This window comes from Terrapene carolina, unplaced genomic scaffold, assembly GCF_002925995.2.
Source record: "Terrapene carolina triunguis isolate 2854851 unplaced genomic scaffold, T_m_triunguis-2.0 Scaffold662, whole genome shotgun sequence".
Taxonomy (NCBI): domain Eukaryota; kingdom Metazoa; phylum Chordata; order Testudines; family Emydidae; genus Terrapene; species Terrapene triunguis.
The window spans coordinates 1,509,169-1,533,269 of NW_020665013.1; the positions used below are offsets into that span (position 1 = coordinate 1,509,169).

Consider the following 24,101-nt stretch of genomic DNA (forward strand, 5'->3'; position numbering starts at 1 on the left):
CCCCCCCCCCCCCCTTGTGTCCCGATATTTTCTTCCTGTCATCTGGTCACCCTAGATACAAGGCTCACTCAAATAACCTGCATTTCACATATCTAAATGCAAGGTCATACCTCTGGCAACCAAGGATGTGGGGCACACTTACAGAATGAGGGAGGGATCCTGGAAATCAGTGAACGTGACAAAGACTTGGGGGTCACGGTGGAAACCCACTGACCATGATCTCTTAGTTCAGTTTGGTGGCTAAGAGAGCAAATGCTTTGGAGAGTGATCCTCTGGATGCATAAGTAGGAGAATATTGCAAAGAAGTAGGGAGGTGGTATTACCTCTCTGTACAGCATGGCACTAGTGAGCCCACTGCTGGATAACGTGGGTCCTTGCAGGCGTCCACTCTTTGAAAAGGAAATTAACAAATTGGAAGGGTTCAGAAACCAGCCATGGGAATGATCTGAGGTCTGGAAACCCTGTCTTAGGGCAGGTCTACACTACCCGCCTGAATCGGCGGGTAGAAATGGATCTCTCGGGGATCGACTTATCGCGTCTCGTTGGGACGCGACAATCGATCCCCGAATCGACGCGCGTACTCCACCAGCAGAGGTAGGAGTAAGCGCCGTCGACGGGGGAGCCGTGGAGGTCGATTTCCCGCCGTCCTCACAGCGGGGTAAGTCGGCTCCGATACGTCAAATTCAGCTACGCTATTCGCGTATCTTAAATCGGAACCCCTCCCCCCCCCCCCCGTAGTGAGGACGTAGCCTTAGAGTGAGAGGATAGTTTACCCAGCAGGAGGTTAAGGGGAGGCTGAGAATGTCCAAGAAACTGAATATTCATTTCAGGTGCAGGTCCAAAAATATATTTAAAAAAATCATCTTGTGTCAACTCAAAATGAAAATGTTTCAAATTTTCCACAAAACAAAACATCAAAAATGTTTCATTTTGGGCCGACTGAAACGTTTAGGTCGACCCCAACTAAATGATTTGTTTCAATTTTGAGGTTTTTAAAAATATCTTTATATGCTTTTTAAAACAAAATTGAGAGATATACTGAAACAAAATATCTCACCAAAACAAAAAGTCAAAGTTTCATTTTGGAAATGCCCAAACAAACCATTTTGACATTTCCCTTTTTTTTTTTTTACTAAAATGATTCACTAACAAAATCAACCCGAATTCATAGATTGTTATGGTTGACCCGAATTGGGATTTTTCGGGGGGAAGGGGGAAGAAAAAGTATTTACACAATTTTTTGTCTGCAGCTCTAGAGGTGACTTGATCACAGCCTGTCAGTACCTGCGGAGGGGGTGGAATTTTCTGATACTAGAAAGATCTGTACTGTAGCAGACAAAGACACAATAAACTGGAAACTGAAGCTAGACAAATTGAGACTAGGAATGAGGTGCAGATTTTTAACAGTGAGGGTGACCAAACATCCGAGGACTGAAGAAAGTCTACCAGACGGTGCACAAACTCAGCCTGAATACCGAGGCTGAAGCCATTCGTCTGAGAAGCTCCTGATGTGCCTTATAATCTTCAGGCACTGGAGAGGAACATTCCAGTACCATGGAGTCATCGGGGGATTAGGATGAAGATGGAAGTGGAGCCACTGGACTTTCCTGCTGCAGTACAGGTCCCTGTATAAGTGGCTCAGTCTGAACCTGCTCTGAGGAAGCAGCCTCCATGTGAGTCTGTAGTGTAGGTGGCCAAGCAGGTGGTATCACAGGTTGGTTGGGTGCCTTGGCCCTGGAGTGGGTCGAGGGTTGGAACTTTACCAAACATGAAACGTCCCACGGAGGATAGGGATATGGCATTGCTGGCCAGTAGGAACTGGGCCAAGAATGCCAGTCTCTGCTGTGGGAACTGTGCCAATCCTGGTACCGATTGTGGTGCATAGGAGGTCTCAACCATCTCCTAGAACAGTGTCTGGATGGTGAGGGAGAAGGGGAGGATGTCTCCAAACTTGATCCCAATGAACCCTCAGAGTCTTCAGAAGGTAACAGAGGAAGCTACCCCAGGTGGAATGAACAAGTGTCCAGCCTCGTCCAGAACCCAAACGCTGACTGCATCAGCATCGTGGCCAAGGAAATCGGTGCCCTGAGGCCAGGCAGGGGCATCACACTCCCATATGGGATGGCGCCGGGGTTGGTACTGATCCTGAAGATGTGGCCTGCACCACAGTCGTTATTGGTATCAAAGATAGGAACTGTGCCGATGGAGTCCTGGGTACCGATTAGAAGGCCGACTTTGGCTGTGCACTCTGAGTGTTAGTTAGGTGGTGCTGAAGCTGGTGCCGACAATTGGGACACATCAACAATCGCTCCAGGCAGCACCGTCTGTACTGACGAGGACCTGGCAGCTGAATGCTCCTGACTAACTGGGAAATCAGGAACAGGGAGGCAAAAGAAGTCTGATTCTGCCTGGCACACTAATGGCATGGAAACAGCTGGTGCTGATGTTGTTGGTACCGGACTCAATAGGTGTCCCACGGATATTGGAGTCGATGGTACAGCACCGACCTGATGCTGCCTTGGCACTGGAGAGTAGGTAGATGGCCAGCTCTACCTCATGTACCAAAAGAATTCCAGAGCCAGTCTGCATACCTCCTGGCAAAGGAGGAAGACTGTCCCCGAGCTCTGGAGTGGAAACCCGAGGGAGGAGAGCCTCCTCCACCTGGTTTAGGCAACAGAGTCTGGCTGAGGAACACTGGCTCACTGAGGCTCCCAAGTTGTCTGAGGAGCAGGATGTTTTGTGGTGGTCCCCATTGCTGATGTGGTCTCATGCCCTGTTCCATAAGGTGCTGCAAGAGTCTCCAGTCCCTTGCCACCACCTGCGTTCTTGTCTTAAGAGACTGCAGATGGAGCATCTCTCTTCAATGTGCCCTTCTCCTAGGCACAATAAACACCATGTGTGGGGATCACGATTGGGAATAGCCACTCCACGCAATGGATAGTGCTTGAACCCCAGTGAGCACATCCCTAACGAACTATTTCCAACTAACAGTACGGGTATTACTACTAACCATCAACTATTTACAGCAAAATCTCAGAGGACTGAGATAGGAAACTGTGTGAGGAAAATGCCACACAAAATGCTTCAATTCAAGCTGAGGGCAGTGAGAAGGAACTGAGGGAGGTTGGGGATATATCCATGGCAAAGGCTATGGGAGTGCCACCCCTGTGGTACTGCTAAGCAAAATTCTACAGCATCAGTGTGCTGGGCTTGCGTGCAGCTGACTGGAATGCACATCTGCAGCTGCTGGAAGAAGAACTGTGGTGTCTCCTATCTCACCGGGTGGTAACTCGGCCCATGGTGACTTCACAATGGAGAGCACTGCATTTCTGGTGCCTGTAACTGTAAGGAATTAAATGCACAGTGGGCAGGTTCATAGCCAAATCCATTACAATCCCTTTCAATCATCCAGTCTGACTCCTGCACAACACTGGCCACAATGTCACAAAGTGATTCCTGAACCAGATCTGTAGCTTCTGCTTGAACTAGAGCAAATCTTTTAGAAAGAGACGCCCAAGACTTCAAATGATGGCGAATCCGTCACATCCTAGGTAATGAGGAAGACCCTGTCTTTTAGATGTTATTAAAGATGGGAATGGCTCCTTCTGGGAGAAGAGAAAAGGCAATCTGAGCCAGACTGGAGCTGCTGCTGTTAAAGTCCGATCCTGTTTTCTTTAAGACAAACACACATCAAAGGGGAGAGAAAGGACCAGCAAAGACAGAGAATGCAGCTTCTGTCTCTAGAGCTGACTCTTACTTGCAAGCTCCCTGCTGGAGAGAAACAGGCCCAGCCCATGGTGAGACCTGGCAAACTTGTACCAGCATTGGGATGTCTACAGCAGTGCTTTTAGCTGCCTCGCTGGACATGGTCTGACAGCAGTGCTGCAAAAGAGAAAGTCTTGGCTGGCTACACCAGGCTTTTATTAGACAGAAACGGAAAGGAGAGCGGGCGAGAGGGAAGAGGAGAAGAAAGGAGGGGCAGGGGAATGACACACAAGGGAGGCGATGGGAACAGGAACCCACATCTCCCATCCCAGCTGTTCAGGAGCTAGCGGAAGCCAGAGGAGGTGGTGAGAGGTGAGCACGTCTCAGGATCAGGGCGCCGAAGATAGAATAGTCCCCCATGGATTCCGGGGCCCCAGGAGATGGTGAGGTGGCAGCCATGATGGTGAACTCGCTCCTTTCACTCCATCTGGTGTCTCGCAGACATTTTGATCCTTCCCCTGAAGTCTCTTTCTAAGGGCCCCAAAAGGGGGGATGGCCGGAACAGCCCATTCCCTCGTTATTTTGTCCACCAATTAGGCCTAATCTCTGACATACGGATTTTGGTCCATCAATTTCTGGCATCATTCTCCTTTGTATACCAGTCACAGTCTTACCTCAGTCCTTGGATGGTACCCCAGACCTTTTTGTTTGGACTATTTCAGTGTCAGTCTCCCTTTGTGCCTCTTTCTAAACAATTTTATGTAACAGGCTGAGCTGGAATTTTGTTACCTTGTATAACTTACAGTCCAGGTCCCTGCACAACAGAGCTTGGCTTAAGCCCTGAAGCATGAGGTTTAATATCTCTTCCAAAATGTTTATCATTGACTCTGATAACTTGAGAATGTTCCCAAGGCAGTGACACCTAGTGGATAGAGCACTGGACTGAGACTGTTCCTGGCTTTGCCATTGGCCTGCTGCAAGTCACTTCCCTGCTTCTTGACTCAGTTTCCTTATCTGTATAATGGGGATAATGATATTGACTTGCTTTGAGATTGACAGTTGAAAAGTGCTGGGTAAGAGCTGGGGGGTGGTGGTGTTATTATCCATATAAACATCCGGCATTTTTCTGACTCTTGCTCGGTTTCTGCCGCGAGTGATATGCTGAGCCATGAGTGTCACCGCTGGGTGGAGAAGTATGCCCTGGGTTCAGTGTTTAAGTTCCCACCTTTCCATTTTGTTGCTTGCCTTGCTTTGATCTACCTTCTCCAGACCAGTCATTGTTTAATAGACTTTTATCATGTCTCTCTCATTCATCTCCTGTCTTGGGCTGCTGGGCAAGGGATTGGAACCAAGGCATTTCTTTAGGGGTTGAAACTGCTGAGACGCGTCTATATAATTTGTGTTCAACTTAATGAAATTGGTGAATGCCAACGGTGATTTAAATCAGCTCCCGCTGAGTGCTGTCTGGCTCCTCCCCTCCATACCCACAATCCATTTCACCCTCCACCCAACCACTCCCATTGCAGCATGGATTTAACAGACTGTGCAGAGCAGGGATTCTAGCTAGGATGGTCCCCGAGGCCACTCACAGCAGGGCAACCCAAGCAAAACCACAGGTCAGCCCAAGTCAGCATGCCTTCAGCCCCCTTGGGGAGTGTTGGGAAGGTAAATCCTCCCCCACCCAGGAACTTAGACTTTGTCTACACTGGTACTTTGTCGGCAAAACTTTCGTCGTTCAGGAGTGTTAAAAAAACATCCACCCCCCCCTCCCCCCCGAACGACAAAAATTTCACCAACAAAAAGCACCAGTGTGAACAGCGCTTTGTCGGCAGGAGCGCTCTCCCACCGACAAAGCTGCTGCCACTTATGGGAGATGAAAGTTTTTTGTTGGCAGGAGAGCTTTCTCCTGCCAACAAACAGCAGCTACACTGCACGGCTTTTAGCGGCACAGCTGTAGCGGAACAGCCGTGTTGCAAAAAGCTGCGTAGTGTAGACAAAGCCTTAATGCACTCCTTTGACCTCAGGCTGCTTCATGACTATACAGCAATTCCTGGCATCGACCGGGATTGTCCCTGGGTCGCCCCTCGAGTGAGACAGAGGGACAGTCAGAGCCCGTTTCAAGGAGAGATTCTCCTAAGGGCACCCCAGGAGGACACATGGGAAAGGATTTCCTAAAGCCCACAGACAGAAATGGCAGCTGGAATCCAGGGGCAGCCAAACTGGGGGGGGGGGCAGGAGGCTAGCATCTCCACAATGGAAATATTGGGTTGGCTGCACCCCCAGGTAAACTCACACCCCCGGGGGAGGGGGGAGGCGAGAGTGGGACCCAGAAGAACTGGAGCAGCTGCCACAGGGCCTTGGATCAGGCCAGGGAGCAGGGAGCGAGACCCAGGGGCTGGAACAGGCCCAGGAGCAGGTAGGAACCCCCAGAACCCTCCTTCCCAGCCTGGAGCTGGCTGCCTCCCCGCAGCCTCTGAGTCTCAGTACCTGCCCACACTCCCCCTCCTATCCCTCTGATCCGCTCCCCTCCCCCTGCAGGAACCCATCCAATGGCTCAGACACTAATGCTGCTTCTGCAGCCTTCACTCTATGTATTGCCTCTGATTTAAAATATTTCTCTCCTGCAGATGGAAAGGGACTTGAGAAGTGACACAGAAGAAAGTGACATGGCTGAAGAGGAGAGAGAACAAATGAGGGAGAAAGAGAAAAATGGGACCATGCATTTCAGCAACATCACAAACAACAATTGCATCCGGAATAGCGGGGTCCAGCAGCTAAACAGCAGAGCCCATCTCAGCAACGGCCATGCCAAAGACAGATAGCCTGGGCCAGGCCTGCTGACTGATCCATCTATACTGAACACAGCCTAGCGTCCTTAGGAATTGTCTTACTCGTTGTGTAGATCAGGAGGGAAGCCATTTTAATTTCATAGCTGAATTCCTGCTTCTGATAACAGAATTGTGTATTATCACTTAATATGTAAAGGATGCGTCTGCTCTTTTCGCCAATAGAAGCTTTGCACAGGTTGTAGCCTTGAAGGGAATAAAGAGAGGGATCAAACTGGCTTGGCTTTAGCAATACTGTAGGTGTTGTTAACTATATTGAACAATACTCTAAGCAGCTGATAAATGTTTAGCAATTGTAACTTACAATGTCATCTGCCTAGCAGCATTTGACAGGAGTCTGCTAGCTCTGTCCAGCACTTTAGGCCTTGGCTACACTGGCGCTGTACAGTGCTGCAACTTGCTGCGCTCAGGGGTGTGAAAACACACACACACACCCCCGAGCGCAGCGAGTGCAGCGCTGTAAAGCGCCAGTGTAATCAGAGCCTGCAGCACTGCACGCTCGCTCGCAGCGCTGCAAGCTACTCCCCTCGGAGAGGTGGAGTACATACAGCGCTGCGAGAGCTCTCTTGCAGCGCTGGCGGTGCGACTACACTCGCGCTTCACAGCGCTGCCGCGGCAGCGCTGTGAATTCCCAAGTGTAGCCAAGGCCTTAGTGAAGATCCGGGCATGTGGCTATTAGTGATTAAGGCTAGCAGATAAATTCCAGAGTCTTTAGATTATATGTGCCTGTTCAGGCAGATAGTATGCTCCACCAAGCTGAGCATCAGTGAAAGTCAGGGAGATTTCCTCCACACACAAAGTGATTAACTGCTGGAGAAATGTGGGAGTGTCCAACACAATCAGTTTGTTGTTGATGGGACTGACCTCAGTCCTTCTCAGGGTCTGGGTGAGGTTCTCTGCTGTGCTCAGCCATCAGAAAAGGTTGTTAGATGATGGGGAGGGGAGTCAGTGCTTGGGTTAGGTCCTGGGTAGTTTCTGCCTAGATCACAGGTTGGAAGAGTCGGACAATTCATGCAGCTGTTTACCAGCTGTCAATATTTATCCTTTAAACCAGTTTCTCTAGCGAACACGGTGTTAAAAGGGAAAGGGGGCAGGAGATGTGGACAGTCTAGGTGACAGTGCTGCACCAAAGGTGTTTGTGATTTCACCTCCCCGTGAATGGTGCAGGGGGATCTCTGCAGAGTTGGCTTTTGGTAAGCAGGGAATTGCTGTCCTGCTTTCTCCCTCCAGGGAAAGGGGATCCAGAGAGAAACTGCTGAACCTCATGGCATGATGTTTTAATCGAGAACTGTAGTTCAGGACTCTGCCTAGACTCCTCAGTAATATACAAGATTGAAGCATTAGTCCATGAAGTCATGACGCAGCTCTGATTTCTGTTTGTTTTATACTTCACATGAGCCTCTTTGCACGTCATGTGCTGTATATTCTTAGAGTCTGGATACAATAAAATCATTTCAAAAGAGCTAAATTAGCACGAATTGAATCTCCATCATGTCAATGTGTGTTTGAAATACAAAGCCACGAAAGCATGGAGCTTGGTCATGGTAGCATGAACTTTGGTGCTCCCAGCTTCAGTCCTAGGAGAACCAGGGCGATATCCCCCTGGACCAGGTGCTGAATTGAAAAGTGAAATTGGACAGAGTAAGGCCCTGAATTTATGTTTAGTTTTAAGCATGTGCGTATGTGCTTTCTGGGATGGGGATGTAAAAGAGCATGTTGGGGCTGGCTTGGGATGGTTCTCAGAAACACACTCAGCTCACCAGAAGGGGTTGGCTGGAGAGATGGCAGTGATCTGAGTCCCTTTGTTTGGGGTTGGTTTGTTTTCTTCAGATTAAAAAGTTACTGTGTGGTTCCAGAAGGAAAAACTTTGTCTAACATGGGGGCATTAAAGGGACAGCATAACACTGTTGGGAACCAATGAAGCCCAGACGCTGATAACAGGATTTGAATTCATTTGTGGTTATAAGAGGTCCGGACTCACCCCTGCGGCACCTCCTGCTGGTCGTCCAGGGAATTAGCTCACCAGCCCCTGGAGCGCCCTCTGCAGGCCGGTGATCCGCCTGTCCTCTTCTGGCACCCGTGTCCCTCCCAGGACCCGGTGCCCCTATTACTGGGATGCTGCCCCCTGGCAGTACCCCACAGATCTGGGTCTCCCCTCCCTGGGGAACCCCCACCCACTATCCCCACCTTGCCTCAGCACTAGGCCACTGCCAGTCACCAACTAGCCCCCGCTCCCTGGGGCAGACTGCAGTATAGTCCGCTCATCACTGGCAAGGGGGGTTTGGACCTGCTGCCTTGGACTAGCCCTGGGCTGCCCTCTGCAACCCCCAGTACCCCTTGGCCTACTACTAGGCCGCAGCCTGGGGCTTTCCAGGCTGGAGCTCCCCAGCGCCTCAGCCATTCCCCAGCCCTGCTCCAGTACAGGTACCCTGCGTCTAACTCCCTGCAGCCAGGCCCTTCTCTCTCTGCACTTCCCCCAATCAGCCAGGGTTTTACCTTCCCAGCCCAAGCCCTCTGCAGGGCTTTTCCAACCCCTCAGGGCAGGAGCGGGTGTCCACCCTGCTACAGTGCTACTGGAGATAATTGTCCCTGAATGTTGGGACTAAGTTTGAAGTTCAAATTAAATGTACTGTAAACAGTTGTCTGTCTGCTAACTACAGTGCAAAATTGTCCCATGTGTCTGCGAGTGACAAGTGATGGGTTTGGGAGGGAAGGTTGCAGTTCAAGTTCACGTTGCATTGCTAAGTGTAAAAGTTCTCTATAAATAACTTTTCCAAGGCTTGATTGTCTAAGCTCGTTCCCGTCTGTTCAGCGAAAGCAGGAGGTGGCATTGTCACCTCCACCTCAGATTAGCAGAGGTTTAATTTGGAGATTTATTTTTAAAAAATGTTTTAATGATCAGATCACTTCCTCTCCCGCTGTGTGTCCAAAGTAGGGAGGGGGTTGGGGGCAGGCTGTGTTCCCTGTCCCTGACAGGGGTTTCCTGGGGCAAGGGGAGGCACCACCTGAAGGGTTACACTTACAGGGGAGCAGTGGGTGGCTGTATCTGCACAGCAACTGGGAGGTTCATTATTGCGGGAGTCATTTTTATATTACTTTCATGTCAGTAGCTGTGGTGCACTAATCATGCACGAAGGGCAGCTGCTGCTTAGTACTGAGGGGAACGTTTCTAGAAGAAAGTAGTTCCTGCTTGCGGCAATGAAACAGTTACAATGTGTCACACTGGTTCATGACAACACAAACAGGAGACCCTTGGGTCTAAAATATCAGATGTTTCAATCAGCACTAAGGATTATTATTATTTTATTATTTATTTGTATTACCGGAGCAGCTGCTGGCCTTACTGGTTTTTAAAATAATTAAATAAAATACATAATCAGTTACATAAATAAGTAAAAATGACTATTTCAACTGTTATGTCCTGTTATAATGTGCCTGTGGTAGTGCATATTATGCATCGCTGCTACTAACATTTCAAGAAATAATGTAAAAATAAAAACAATCTTGTTGCCCCTTTTGACCCAAGCAGTTAATCAAAGTTTAGGGACCTGTGCATGCTCCTGATGGAAGCAGAAATGGGTGGAGTCTGGTATTTTCTTTGATGCCATCTTGTTTATTTACAAGGAACGTGCAAAGAGCTATTCTCCGAATGCAGGAGGGACCAAGAACAAACAGAGCAGTTTCTTACTTACAGCCCCAAGCCTCTTTAGCCAGCAGACCCAAAGCGCTCGCTCTGTAGCTTTACCCAGGGTCACACTCAGCTCACAGGCAATCAGGTGGCTTTCTTGCTTTTTCGCCTCTGCCTCTCTCTCTTCTCCGTGTTCCCAGTTTATGTGTGTTCTTACCAGGAGTGAAAGTAACATAAAACTCTTACTGGTACGGGGCGGGGCCGAAGGGGAGGGGCTGGGGGGTCAGTCTCCCCCAGCCAGCCCTTCCATGCCACCCGGGGCTCCTGCAGCAATTTAAAGGTCCCGGGGTGAGGGGGAGGGGCAAGGGGCAGCGATGTTAACATCGCTTTAACATTGGCGGTGTACAGGCCGGTACCAGCAGCCACTTCTTACCGGTATGCCGTACTGGCCCACTTTCACCTCTGGTTCTTACACACACACACACACAAACACACATAAAACAATACTCAGCCAAATGCCCTTCGCCCACTCCATCTAAAAACTCCTGGGTGGGCTCAGAATCCATTTTGGCTTAGATGAGGGGCCTGTGATTAACTTATCCCGACAGTTATGTTAATTGAAGAGTGTGTTCACACCCAATCTCAGAGGTTTGTGATCCAAGTAGTGACCAGGACCTCTCACTTTAACAATTAAAAAAAATTAAACTTAAAAACCCAAACCAAACAAAAACAAAACAACCCCCCCCCCCCCCAACAACAAGCACCATGAAATGAAGTGTGAAATAAAAATGAAGGAATTCCAAAATGAGAATTTCTCAAAACAGAAATGTTTCTGAATTTTCCTTCTGCAGGAAATTTAGAAAATATTTGGATTTATTCTAAATTGGACCAAAACCAATTTTTGAAATATCTAAATTTTCCATGGACTCAACATGTGTTTTGACCAGTTCACTAGGGAATCTCAGTCCAGCACCAATGCCCATTCCCAGGGAGTAACTGCCTGAAGAATCAACTTTAACCAGAGCCAGGGCAGAGCGTGATCTCTCCTGCTGCTCACACAGCTCCCTCCAAAAACAGCAACCAATGCTGCAGCAGTTTTTCACACTACAGACCTGCTCACGCTCTAAGGAAAAGAATGGGAGATGCTGTGTAACAGGGAACAGAGCTGTCAGCAACTCCCACCAGGGCAATGACATAAAAACCCTTCTTTCTCTGGCATCTCAGGCCCCAGCCACACTGAGCCCAGGTCTTCACTACAGCAGCACAGTATAAGGCCTAGCAAGTCTTGAACCTGGGCCTACAGCACTGCAGCTACCCATCAGCAGGCAAACTAGCTTCAACCTACTGTAGACAGCCCATGGTAAGTCCCACCTCAAGGGGTCTGACAGGCAGCAGCCTCATGGCTCCTAATTGGCTCCCTGCCCTATATAAACCCAAAGGGTGGGCCAGGAAGTTTCTACGTCTAGGCAACAGTGTGGCTTGTTTGTAACTGTCATGACCATTCATGTTCCCTGCTCTTGAGCTCCTGGCTTGGACCTCACCTGACCTGGACCCTGAAACCTGATCCTTGGTATTAATCCTAGCCTGGAACGTGCTAGGAACTCTTCTGCTACTCAGCCTCAGCTTTGATCCTGCCCTGACACTTGGTCCCAACTGCCCTTGGCAGGATCCTGACACACAGCTAGGGTGCTGCTGCTGTAGTAAAGATGCTTCCTACAGCGACAGCGCTCCTAGAGGTGGTAGCTAGGTTGATGGAAGAATTCTTCCATGCACACTGGGGTTTAGCACACTAACTACAGAGCTCAGGCTGCAAAATTTTCCTCAACCACAAGTGACGTAGCTAGGTCAAACTAATTTTTAAGTTTAGCCCAGGTCTAAGTGTGATGGTTCTTGGGGTGCCCAGGACTGTGTCCTCTTGTTATCCCCAGCCTCCAGCAAGAGGGAGACTTGTTTGTATTTTGCTGGGCATCTGACACCTCCAGTGTGTTAGCCCAGAGGAGATTGTTTGGGTGGTTATGTCAGCCCTTCCTTTGCCGTGTAGGCTAATTATACACACACCCAATCCCTTGCCCCTTTGAAGTGTTCCCCTGTAGTATTCAGCCTCTTACCCACTGAATGCTCGCAGAGTTACCAGGCCAGTTGTCCCCAAAGAGACAGAGCTGTAAGTAGGAATTTAGCATCCTGGGTGAGCAAGCAAATTTGTGTCCATTACTGGGGGGGGTTTTAGGTGATATGAGTTAGGATATTATAGAGTAATGATAATGTCATTTTGCATATTGGTACAGTACATAGACAATAAAAGCTAGTGTATAATTCTTTTAGGTGCCGCATTTATTTTCACACACTTCTTTAACATCCTTATAGTATCCTCCAATATAGCCTTTAAGTAAACGCATTGATAGGTACTGAAAAAATTATGGACTGAAAATAATCATAACATAAATATGGATACTGCAATGACTTAATAGCATGAAACATATTCAGAAAGACATAAAATTGCATTTCTGTTTACAAAAAAAGTGATACTGGTGGTTTTCCATCACAGTGAGACTGTGGCTAGACTAGACAGCCACCTCTCTCAATGACATATCGGAGACTAAAAGTAAATAAAGAATGAATTTACTGGGCAGGTGGATTATCCAGCAATTGAATTACTACCAGAGCATCTGACTCTGTATAAGCAGAAGCCACCCTTTCTCTGGTCTGTATATGAGGGAGACAGCCATGTTGGATTGGGGGGGTGGGAGGTTGTAAGATTCCTTTGTACCTTTTGCATTGTGATTTTATTTTTCGAAGAAGAGTATTGATTGTTGTTTGTTTCCTGGTACAATATTATGGTTGGCTTCTACCTGATCATTTCTCCTGCTGAATCCTGCCAAGCAAATTGTGATTATGCCCCTTTAAAGGGAAGGATTATAGCAGCAGGGCTTGTTTGTATAAGGCCAGTAAGGATAGTATCATTCAATGGGGGAAGCTATGTTGTGACAGCTGATAAGAGGCAGGATGCCCCCTCACACCTAAGTGTGGAGACAGAAGAAAGTATCTGACTGTGCTGATTGTGAAATCGGCGTATGCTGTGCTTCAGTGTGTGACAATGCCGATGCCATAGTTACCATGGCTAGATGGACATGTCACCAAGGTGATGGCCCCGGTCTCGTGGAGAAGGGTGTTGGGAACAGACTGGCTGAGTCACAGCTCAGAATGCTACACGCACAGGTCTCAGTGGACTTGCTTCTTCGCCAGTGCATAGCTCACCCCCAGCCCCAGTCCAGCTCTGCACCCAAGGCAGATTTCCCCATTGGGCTCTTCACCGGGCTGCAGTCAATGGCCTGGATTTTTAGCTGTCTGGACACAACTGAAAATTGTCCCTACCCAAAATGAGAGCGAGGCCTTTTAGCAAGAAAAGCCAGGGTGTGTTCCCTGATGTATGAGTGCACCTCGCTGGCCGGGTCATGGAGCGCTATCCCAGCGGGGCGGAGGGAGGCTCCGTATTCTGTTTTCTGTCTTAAGGGTTGAATCAGGCTAGAGCAGCAACAAGTAAGGGCAGGTCCCAGTCGTAGGAACACGCAGCTGAAGGAGGGAGCAGGGCGTGTTTGACCCTCCCAAGTGCTGACTAAAAAGGCCTGTTTCATTTGTGCAGCGTTTTCTTTCTTTGTTTCTGCTGTGCCTTGCCGCGGCTGTAAATCGCCAGCAGCCCAGAGCGTCTGCAGTGTTCTTGTCTGAACAATTCCTGCTCAGCATGGAAGTCCCTCTGCCCCCCTTCACCCCATTTTTGCGAACAGGGCAGGTGGCTCCTCCCAGCAGGGTAACTGTTATCCCCAGTACCCCTCCCTGTGCCGGGGCTTTGCCCTCTGCACCCTGTAGCAGCACCTCCCCCTGGGCTGAACCCCGGCTCCTACCTTCCCCCCTTCCCCCTGGCTAAATCCTGGGCAACAAATCCAAAAATGCAGTGGTGGGAGATAGCAGGTCCAACAAAAAGATGCCAGGAGGGGACACTGCGCAGTGCGCTCCAGAAAGCACCCACTGCTCTGAGGGCAGAACAGAGGAACCAGTGAGCACTACCCAGTGCAAACCTGCCCAATGCTGCCCATGCAAAGGTGAAGAAAGCAGTCCCAGAGAGCTCCACAGCGGAGTATCATAGAATATCCAGGTTGGAAGGGACCTCAGGAGGTATCTAGTCCAACCCCCTGCTCAACGCAGGACCAATCCCCAACTAAATCATCCCACCCAGGGCATTGTCAAGCCTGACCTTAAAAACCTCTAAGGAAGGAGATTGCACCACCTCCCTAGGGAACCCATCCCAGTGCTTCATCGCCCTCCTAGTGAAAAAGTTTTTCCTAATATCCAACCTAAACCTCCCCAACTGCAACTTGAGACCATTACTCCTTGTTCTGTCATCAGGTACCACTGAGAACAGCCGAGCTCCATCCTCTTTGGAACCCCCCTTCAGGCAGTTGAAAGCAGCTATCAAATCCCCCCTCATTCTTCTCTTCTGCAGACTAAACAATCCCAGTTCCCTCAGCCTCTCCTCATAAGTCATGTGCTCCAGCCCCCTAATCAGTTTTGTTGCCCTCCGCTGGACTCTTTCCAATTTTTCCACATCCTTCTTGTAGTGGGGGGCCCAAAACTGGACACAGTACTCCAGGTGAGGCCTCACCAATGTCTAATAGAGGGGAATGATCATGTCCCTCGATCTGCTGGCAGTGCCCCTACTTATACAGCCCAAAATGCCGTTAGCCTTCTTGGCAACAAGGGCACACTGTCGACACATATCCAGCTTCTCGTTCACTGTGACCCCTAGGTCCTTTTCTGCAGAACTGCTGCCTAGCCATTCGGTCTCTAGTCTGTAACAGTGTATGGGATTCTTCCGTCCTAAGTGCAGGACTCTGCACTTGTCCTTGTTGAACCTCATCAGATTTCTTTTGGCCCAATCCTCTAATTTGTCTAGGTCCCTCTGTATCCTATCCCTACCCTCCAGCGTATCTACCACTCCTCCCAGTTTAGTGTCATCTGCAAACTTGCTGAGGGTGCAGTCCACGCCATCCTCCAGATCATTAATGAAGATATTGAACAAAACCGGCCCTAGGACCGACCCTTGGGGCACTCCACTTGATACCGGCTGCCAACTAGACATGGAGCCATTGATCACTACCCATTGAGCCCGACGATCTAGCCAGCTTTCTATCCACCTTATAGTCCATTCATCCAGCCCTTACTTCTTTAACTTGTTGGCAAGAATACTGTGGGAGACCGTATCAAAAGGTTTGGTAAAGTCAAGGAATAACACGTCCACTGCTTTCCCCTCATCCACAGAGCCAGTTATTTCATCATACAAGGCAATTAGGTTAGTCAGGCATGACTTGCCCTTGGTGAATCCATGCGGACTGTTCCTGATCACTTTCCTCTCCTCTAAGTGCTTCAGAATTGATTCCTTGAGGACCTGCTCCATGATTTTTCCAGGGACTGAGGTGAGGCTGACTGGCCTGTAGTTCCCCGGATCCTCCTTCTTCCCTTTTTTAAAGATGGGCACTACATTAGCCTTTTTCCAGTCATCCGGGACCTCCCCCGATCACCATGAGTTTTCAAAGATAATGGCCAATGGCTCTGCAATCACATCCGGAAACTCCTTTAGCACCCTTGGATGCAGTGCATCCAGCTCCATGGACTTGTGGTCGTCCAGCTTTTCCAAATAGTCCTGAACCAATTCTTTCTCCACAGAGGGCTGGTCACCTCCTCCCCATGCTGTGCTGCCCAGTGCAACAGTCTGGGAGCTGACCTTGTTCGTGAAGACACAGGCAAAAAAAGCATTGAGTACGTTAGCTTTTTCCACATCCTCTGTCACTGGGTTGCCTCCCTCATTCAGTAAGGGGCCCACACTTTCCTTGACCTTCTTCTTGTTGCTAACATACCTGAAGAAACCCTTCTTGTTACTCTTAACGTCCCTTGCTAGCTGCAACTCCAAGTGTGATTTGGCCTTCCTGATTTCACTCCTGCATGCCTGAGCAATATTTTTATACTCCTCCCTGGTCATTTGTCCAATCTTCCACTTCTTCTACCAGGATTACCAGGAGTACCAAGATTACAATGGCACTGTGGTGCCAGGCCCACACTCCAGGAGCCACGCCCCTACTCCGCCTCTTTCCCCGAGGCCCTATCTTCACTCTGCCTCTCCCTGCCCCCTGTTCCACCTCTTCCCCCAAGGCCCTGCCCATCGCTCATTTCTCTCCACCTCCTTCCAACACTGCTGCTCACCTGTAAGGCAGGAAAAAATGGTACTTTTAAAAGCAATGGGGCCATGGCTCCCTGACGCCCCCTGTTCCAGTTCCCCTGTTGCCAGGTGTCTGGTTTTTGGCCGGAAATTCTGGTGCTGCCCAGACAGTAAAAGTCTGGTTACAGGAGTAACTGCAATCAGCCTCCCCGCTAGGAGGGTGGGAAGAGCAGCTGCTGCTGCTTGGAGAGAGAGAGAGAACTGGCTCCCAAGGACCAGGGTCTGGCAGAGAGAAGTAAGTACCCTGTTTCCCCAAAAATAAGACATCCCCCGAAAATAAGACCTACTTCCAGTTTTGCCTCTCGCTGTAATATAAGACATCCCCCGAAAATAAGACCTCCCCGATAATAAGGCCACCCCAGAATATAAGACCCCAAAGCTCCAGGAAAAATAAGACCTCCCCTGAAAATAAGACCTAGCGCATCTTTGGGAGCAAAAATTAATATAAGACACTGTCTTATTTTCGGGGAAACACGGTAGCGGCTCCGTGCTGCCCCATGGAGGATCCTGTCTACCCTCCCCACCCTGCTGTGCTTGGCCCCTGTCTTGCTCCAGGGATCCCGGCTAGCCCAGCCCTGGGGTCTCTTCCGGCCCACCCCCCAGCTTGTAGATGAAGGGGGGCGGGAAACTTCAGCGCTGTGACAAGAGACATGACTTTTCCATTGTTGTTACTGTAAGTTGTGCATTTTAGCTTCTGTGCAGATATTGAAATCTCAAGGATTCTAATTCTAATACTGCTCTGGTATATATACAATATATAGCTTTGTTTTATAATTTTACTATCATTTAAAGTTTATTACCATGTCCAGAAGTCTTTGATTTTTGGATGCCAAAGAAATTAAACACTACTCTTATTTATCATTACTTAGTAATAAATGTAATTAAGGCCTGGCTTTAGAAAGTGCCATGCACCGAGTGGTCAAAAATTGTAGGGATTAGGAAGGACCAAACTAGCCTCATTTATGGGGAAAAGTTTTGTGCGTGATTGAATTATCTGATTAAAATATGACTCGGTGTTGCAACCACTATTATATATCTGCATCAAATCTTGTACAAGATATGGCATGTAAGATATCCATGAAAAGGTTATGATTTGCTGGTTATGATTATGCTATCTGTATGCATGTGTCATTTTTGTATTTGAAGTTATAAGTATTGACTCTGTACCTGGATTTCAAATGTTTGCTCCTGGAGTAATGCCCATAGGGTAGCACATCTTGGAGGGACTATTAAAATGGAGTGGCCATTTAGTAGAACATTTAACTGACGATGGACCATGGGAGATGCCCATCTACACTTAATGGAATTTCCTGCTGTGACTAGAAGAAATGCATGGACATGGGACTTGCCCATGTGACTCCAAACTCCATCTTGTTGCTGTAATTTTCCACAGTAAGAACAATGGGATGTCCTCCACATGGCAGAAGCTATAAAAGGCCCTGGAAACGTCTCCATTTTGCCTCTGTCTTGCCCAAACCTCTGGACTATGGACTATACTAATGGGAGCATCTAACCAAGGGACTGAGATGTTTCCGATGATTTGGAAGCAACCAGGGATTTATCAAGCCAGCAGTTTATTCCATCACTGCTACAAGCTTGTAGTGTATGTATTTGATTCTTTTAACCAATTTTAACTCTCAACTTTTTCTTTCTTTCTTTCTTTCTATGAATAAACCTTTAGATTTTAGATACTAAAGGATTGGCATCAGCATGATTTTGGGGTAAGATCTAAGTTATATATTGACCTGAGTGTGTGGCTGGTTCTTTGGGATCAGAAGAACCTTTTAGTTGATGAGACTGGTTGTAAAGAACCATTCAACTTTAAATCCAGTGTTTTCAGTGGTAATACAAGGACTGGAATGCCCAAGAAAACTGCTTTTATGACTTCTTGTTAGCCAGTGTGGTGAAACAGAAGTTTACTTTTGTTGCTGGTTTGGTATCTCTTATGGAAGAATAACCACCAGTTTTGGGTTATTTTTTGGGTTATGTTTGCCCCATTTCTCAGCGGTTTGTCCTGAGTTTGGCATTCTCAGTTGTGACCCACTGAGGCACGGTTACAGTGGCGTAGTCGGCAGGATCCACAGAACCAGGTCAGTTAAGCTTTGGATCAGAACCCCACGCTATTCAAAATTTGAAATTTAATATTGAGAGTTTAAAAGGTTAAAGATCAGTGACCATGAGCCAGAAGGCATCAGCAGAAGCAATGAAACTGCAAACTCTGAGAGAATGCCTGTATTTTGAACATGAACAGAAAATTGCTGAAATAAAGAAAGAAGTTGCTGAAAGAGAGAAAGAAGCCCATGCAAGGCACATAGAACGACTGGCCGCTGAGGAGATGGTTGCCAGACTTAAGCTATGAATCAAAAAAGCAATGGAAGAACAGCAGAAACTGTATTATCCTGAAAGTCCAGTTTATAACAATGTTGGAATGTTGTTTGACTCTAAGCAGTTGTCTGTGTTTAACCAGTTTTGCTATGACCAGGGAGAGGGTGTCTCTAACCTGGGGAAGGTGGAAAATAACTCTTTGTCTGTAAATGAAGTTTCTGAATGTCTGTCTAGTATCTCAGAAGTAAATCTGGAATTAGATAAAGCACAGAGAGAACTCATTAATCAGGAAAATGTTTCTCTAGAGCAGATTAAAGTTGATGGTCAGGTTGAAGCCCTAATTGAGGAAGAAAGGGGTAAACTTTTTGTGGGTGATGGATTGTTGGCAAATAAAGTTTGTGAAAGTAAATGGAGATGTGATTTGCTTAGAGAAGCTCAGTATAATGTGGAGTTTATCTGTTGGGAGTGGCAACTTGCCTGTTAAGGAAGCTGTCCCAGTTTTCAGGTATGTGTCTGAAATCAGCCATGGGTGCTGGGACAAAGGAAAGGATGACTCCAATTGTTTGTCTGATTTGAATAGCAGCAGCATGCCTGATGAGGAAAAGTTTCTCTCCAGTTCTTTGTCTGTGGAGCAGACAGAAAGTGCTTCTGTTTATGCTACTTGAAAATTTATCAGTTGTCCCAGAGGTGATTCTGGATTTAAGTGTAACCCAGAAAGAGTCTGTTGTTGCTCAGGAAAATGTTCGTTTAGAGCAAGCCCTAGGTGAAGAGGATAAGGGCAGAATTTCTGTGAAAGATGGGTTGTTGCTTAGGCCCCATCTACACTGGCAAGTTTGTGTGCAGTAAAGCAGCTTTGAGCACTGTAACTCCCGAGGTTACACACTCCCCAGCCACTTAGTGAGCAGAAACTGTGCAGTTGCAGCACTCTAAAAAACCCACCCCGACGAGAGGCGTAGAGCTTTCTGTGCCGGGGCTACAGCGCTGCGGTGCCAGTGTAGACACCCTGGTGATTACAGCGCTGCCATTGGCCTCTGAGAGGTATCCCATAATGTCTGTTCTCACCTGTCTGGCCATTGGTTTGAACTCTACTGCCCTGCCCTCAGGTAACCAACCGTCAGCCCCACCCCGTACATTCCTTTGCAAATTTGAAAGTCCCCTTCCTGTTTGCTAGGTGATGCATGCAGTGGTCTCAGCGCATCTTTCCAGGTGGCCATGCCTGTTCCATGCACCAGGCGATCCCCCGCTTGGAGCAATGCCGAGCTGCTGGACCTCATCGGCATTTGGGAACAGGAGGCTGTCCAGTCCCAGCTGCGCTCCAGCCGTTGGAATTTTGATACCTACAGACAGATTTCACGATGCATGACAGAAAGGGGCCATGACTGGGACACATTGCAGTGTAGGAGCTGCGGAACACCTACCACAAGGTGCGGGAGGCAAACCGCCGCTCCGGTGCTGCGCCCATGACCTGCTGGTTCTACAAAGAGCTGGATGCGATACTTGGTGGCAACCCCCACCTGTACTGTGAAGGACCCTGTGGATACTTTGTTGGCTTGCGTGCCTGTTGAAAGTGGACTGAGCCAGGAGGAGGCAATCTTGGACGAAAAGGGGGAGGGGGACCCAAAAGCAGAGGATAGAATATCAGTGTTGGAAGGGACCTCAGGAGGTCATCTAGTCCCACCCCCTGCTCAAAGCAGGACCAATCCCCACACAGATTTTTGCCCCAGATCCCTAAGTGGCCCCCTCAAGGATTGAGCTCCCAACCCTGGGTTTAGCAGGCCAATGCTCAAACCACTGAGCTACCCAGAGGCCAGAGATGCATGCAGTCAGGAGCTCTTTTCTACTCCGGAGAGGTCTAGCCAGTCACAGCAGTTGGAGCTTGGTGAAGCGCAAACAGGAGAGGAGGCCCTTGGTAAATGGATCTGATTTGGGGAATTGCTGAAGCGAGTTGTTGGGGGCAGGAGGGTTGCAAAAAGCAAGTTTGTCTCCCACCTCATGCCTAGCCTGAGCAGCAGAACAGGCTATTGATACACTCCCTCATGTCACGGGAATCTCCCTCAGAGATCTCCAGGAAACTCTCGTGGAGATACTGGGCAATCTGCTGCCACAGGTTCATTGGCAGAGCTGCTTTGTTTATTGTCCCATTAAGGGTAACTTTCCCACGCCACTTTGCCATGACAGGTGGGGGAACCATTGCTGCACACAGGCGAGCCACATAGGTGCCAGGGCGGAAGCTGCAGGCTTGGAGAAGACCCTTCCTTGATTCTCTGCTCACCCTCAGCAGTGAGATATCTTCCATAATGATCACCTCCTGTGGAAAGTGTGGGGACAGGAATTATTATCAGGCCCACCCTACACTGCTGGCTCTCCCCAAGTGCCCAAGGGCCAGGTGCCCAGAGTACAGCAAGGTCCGGGAACAATTATTTACCCTGCCCCTGCGGCTACTCACCATTTTGGGGGTCTTGTGGCTCTTGTGGGCTTGCCTGGGGTCAGCCAGTTAATGACAGGTGTGTGAGTACTGGCTGTGTTTTAAATCACTGAATCAGTGTTCTCTGTGTTGCAAACAATACTGCTTCTGTAAAATTTTGCATTTAAACTTCACAGCGATGACCTTGGGAGCCCAGCCTCCCTCTTTGTTATCGGCAGTAGAATGGCTGCGCAGAAAAAAGAGAACGCGGCACACCAGAAAGAAGCCACGGAGCGGCTGTTAACAGTTATCGAGCGCCAAGCGGACACGCTCCAGGTGATACTAGCTCTTCAAACTGAGCAGCTCCGTGCCCGCCCCCTCCCCTGAAGCCTCTGTCGCAAAACTGTTTCCCATGCGCCCACACACACACCACCAGAACACGGTTATCAACCTCCTGGCTCCACTCTCTACCCACAGCATTCCACTTCTCCCTCCTCACAGTCCAGCAGTGTGGCCTCCCACTACCCACTGCACTCAACACCCATCCCTCTGCAGTTTGGCCCTGAAGTCCAGCACCCGCTACATCGTACTCCAAAGGAGAAGGTTGGGTATGATCCCTGGACATACACAAATCTGTAGCCGTCCCGGGACCCCTCCTCCTCTTGAGACCTTCCCTTCCCCCATCCCCTTCCCTGCTGATGATTTTTTTTTGTTTGACTTTCTCCTCTGGTTGTTGTCTTTCAGTAAAAGAATTGTGTTTGTTTGAAAGCAATCTTTATTCTATTAAGTGAAAGCAAAAAGAGCCCTGCAACGCAACATACAACTATGTTAAGGCCCCTTCTTGCATCATGGGCTCCAATCACCTCCTAGCATTACAAGCACTGCAATCCCGAGCATAGCAACAAATATTAGTGGCTTTCAGCTTCAAATTGCTCCCTCAAAGCATCCCTGATCCTTACGGCCCCGTGCTGTGCCCCTCTAATAGCCCTGGTCTTTGGCTGTTCAAACTCAGCCTCCAGACGCTGAGCCTCTGCGGTCCAGCCCTGAGTGAAGCTTTCACCTTTCCCTTCACATATATTATAGAGCGTACAGCAAGCGGCTATAAGCATAGGAATATTCTCATCAGCCATGTCCAGCTTCCCATACAGGCATTGCCAGCGGGCTTTTAAACAGCCAAATGCACACTCCACAGTCATTCTGCACTTCCTCAGCCTGTTCTTGAACCGCTCCTTGCTGCTGTCAAGTTGCCCCATGTATAGCTTGGAGACCCCTTAATGCGGTAGCCGGGGTCTCCAAGGATCACAATGGGCATTTCGACTTCCCCTATGGTTATCTTCTGGTCAGGGAAGAAAGTCCCAGCTTGCAGCTTCTTGAACAGGCCAGGGTTCTGGAAGATACATGTGTCATGCACCTTTCCGGACCAGCCTGCATTAATGTCTGTGAAACACCCACGGTGATTCACAAGTGCCTGGAGAACCACTGAGAAATACCCCTTGCGATTAATGTACTTGGTGGCTAGGTGATCTAGTGCCAGAATTGGAATGTGCATGCCATCGATGGCCCCTCCACAGTTAGGGAAGCCCATTTGTGCAAAGCCATCCACAATGTCATGCATTTTGCCCAGAGTCACGGTCTTTCAGGGCAGGATGCTATTAATGGCCCTGCACACTTCCGTCAGCACAAGTCCAACGGTCGACTTTCCCACTCCGAGCTGGTTAGCGACTGATCGGTAGCAGCCTGGAGTAGCCAGCTTCCACAGTGCAATCGCCACACAATTCTCCAATGGCAGGGCAGGTCTCTATTCTTGTGTCCTTGCGCCGCAGGGCTAGAACGAGCTCATCACACAGTCCCATGAATGTGGCTTTCCTCATGCAAATATTCTGCAGCCACTGCTCGTCATCCCAGACATGCATCACGATGTGATCCCACCACTCAGTACTTGTTTCCCGAGCCCAAACGTGGCGTTCCACTATGGTCAGCACCTCCATGAATGCCACAAGCAATCTCATGTCGTAGCTACTACACGTGGCAAGATCAACGTCACACTCTTCTTGCCTTTGTAGTTTAAGGAATAACTCCACTGCCACTCATGATGTGTTGGTCAGTGCGAGCAGCATACTGGTCAACAACTCGGGAACCATTCCTGCAGCCCAATAGAGGCAGGGCAGGGCGTGCAGTACACAAACCATTGAAAGATGGTGCCAAATGTGGACGGAAACACAGAGATTGCTGGGATGCGAATGAATGCATCACGGGGCATTGGGACAGGACCCAGGATGCCCCTGTAACGAAGCTGTCTTTGGCGGGACACAACTGAGAGTATCAGTTTAGGACAAATTTCTTAGAGCAGGGTAGTCACAGCCCAAGGCTGGGTGTCCTTTATTATTAAGGCACACCAAACCAGCCAAACAGAGAGGACTTCAGTTTTACCCCACTGGTTAACCAGAAGTCATACAAGCAATTCCCTTAGACACTCCAGTTTCCCAGTTTCATCACCTGCACCGCTTCTTATTGGGATGAATGGTTATGAAAACCAATACCCCAGTAAAAGAAAAAAGTGCTCCCAATCCCAAAGGACTAAGCCCCAGACCCAGGTCAATATACAAGTCAGATCTTACCCACAAATCACGCTGTTGCCAATCCTTTAGAATCTAAAATCTAAAGGTTTATTCATAAAAAGAAAGAAATATACCTCTCCCCACAGCTTAGTGTCATCTGCAAACTTGCTGAGGGTGCATTCATCCCATCATCCAGATCATTAATAAAGATGTTGAACAAAATCGGCCCCAGGATCAACTCCTGGGGCACGCCGCTTGGTACCAGCTGCCAACTAGACATCGAGCCATTGATCACTACCCCTTGAGCCTGACAATCTAGCCTGTTAGTTAGACTCTCGAGGGAGTCACCCCCCTTGCTTTGGAACTG

General features: G+C 48.7%; 1 protein-coding gene across 1 annotated transcript in view; it reads left to right on the forward strand.

Annotated features, from left to right (window-relative positions):
• Nucleotides 1-6,967, forward strand: part of CERS4 (ceramide synthase 4) — a 120,778-nt gene extending 113,811 nt beyond the window's left edge. The window contains exon 11 of the mRNA XM_026659694.2: nucleotides 6,333-6,967. Within this exon, the coding sequence (XP_026515479.1) occupies nucleotides 6,333-6,527 (195 nt within the window). The 3' untranslated portion in view covers nucleotides 6,528-6,967. The remainder of the gene's footprint in view (nucleotides 1-6,332) is intronic.
• The last annotated feature ends 17,134 nt before the right edge of the window (nucleotides 6,968-24,101 follow it).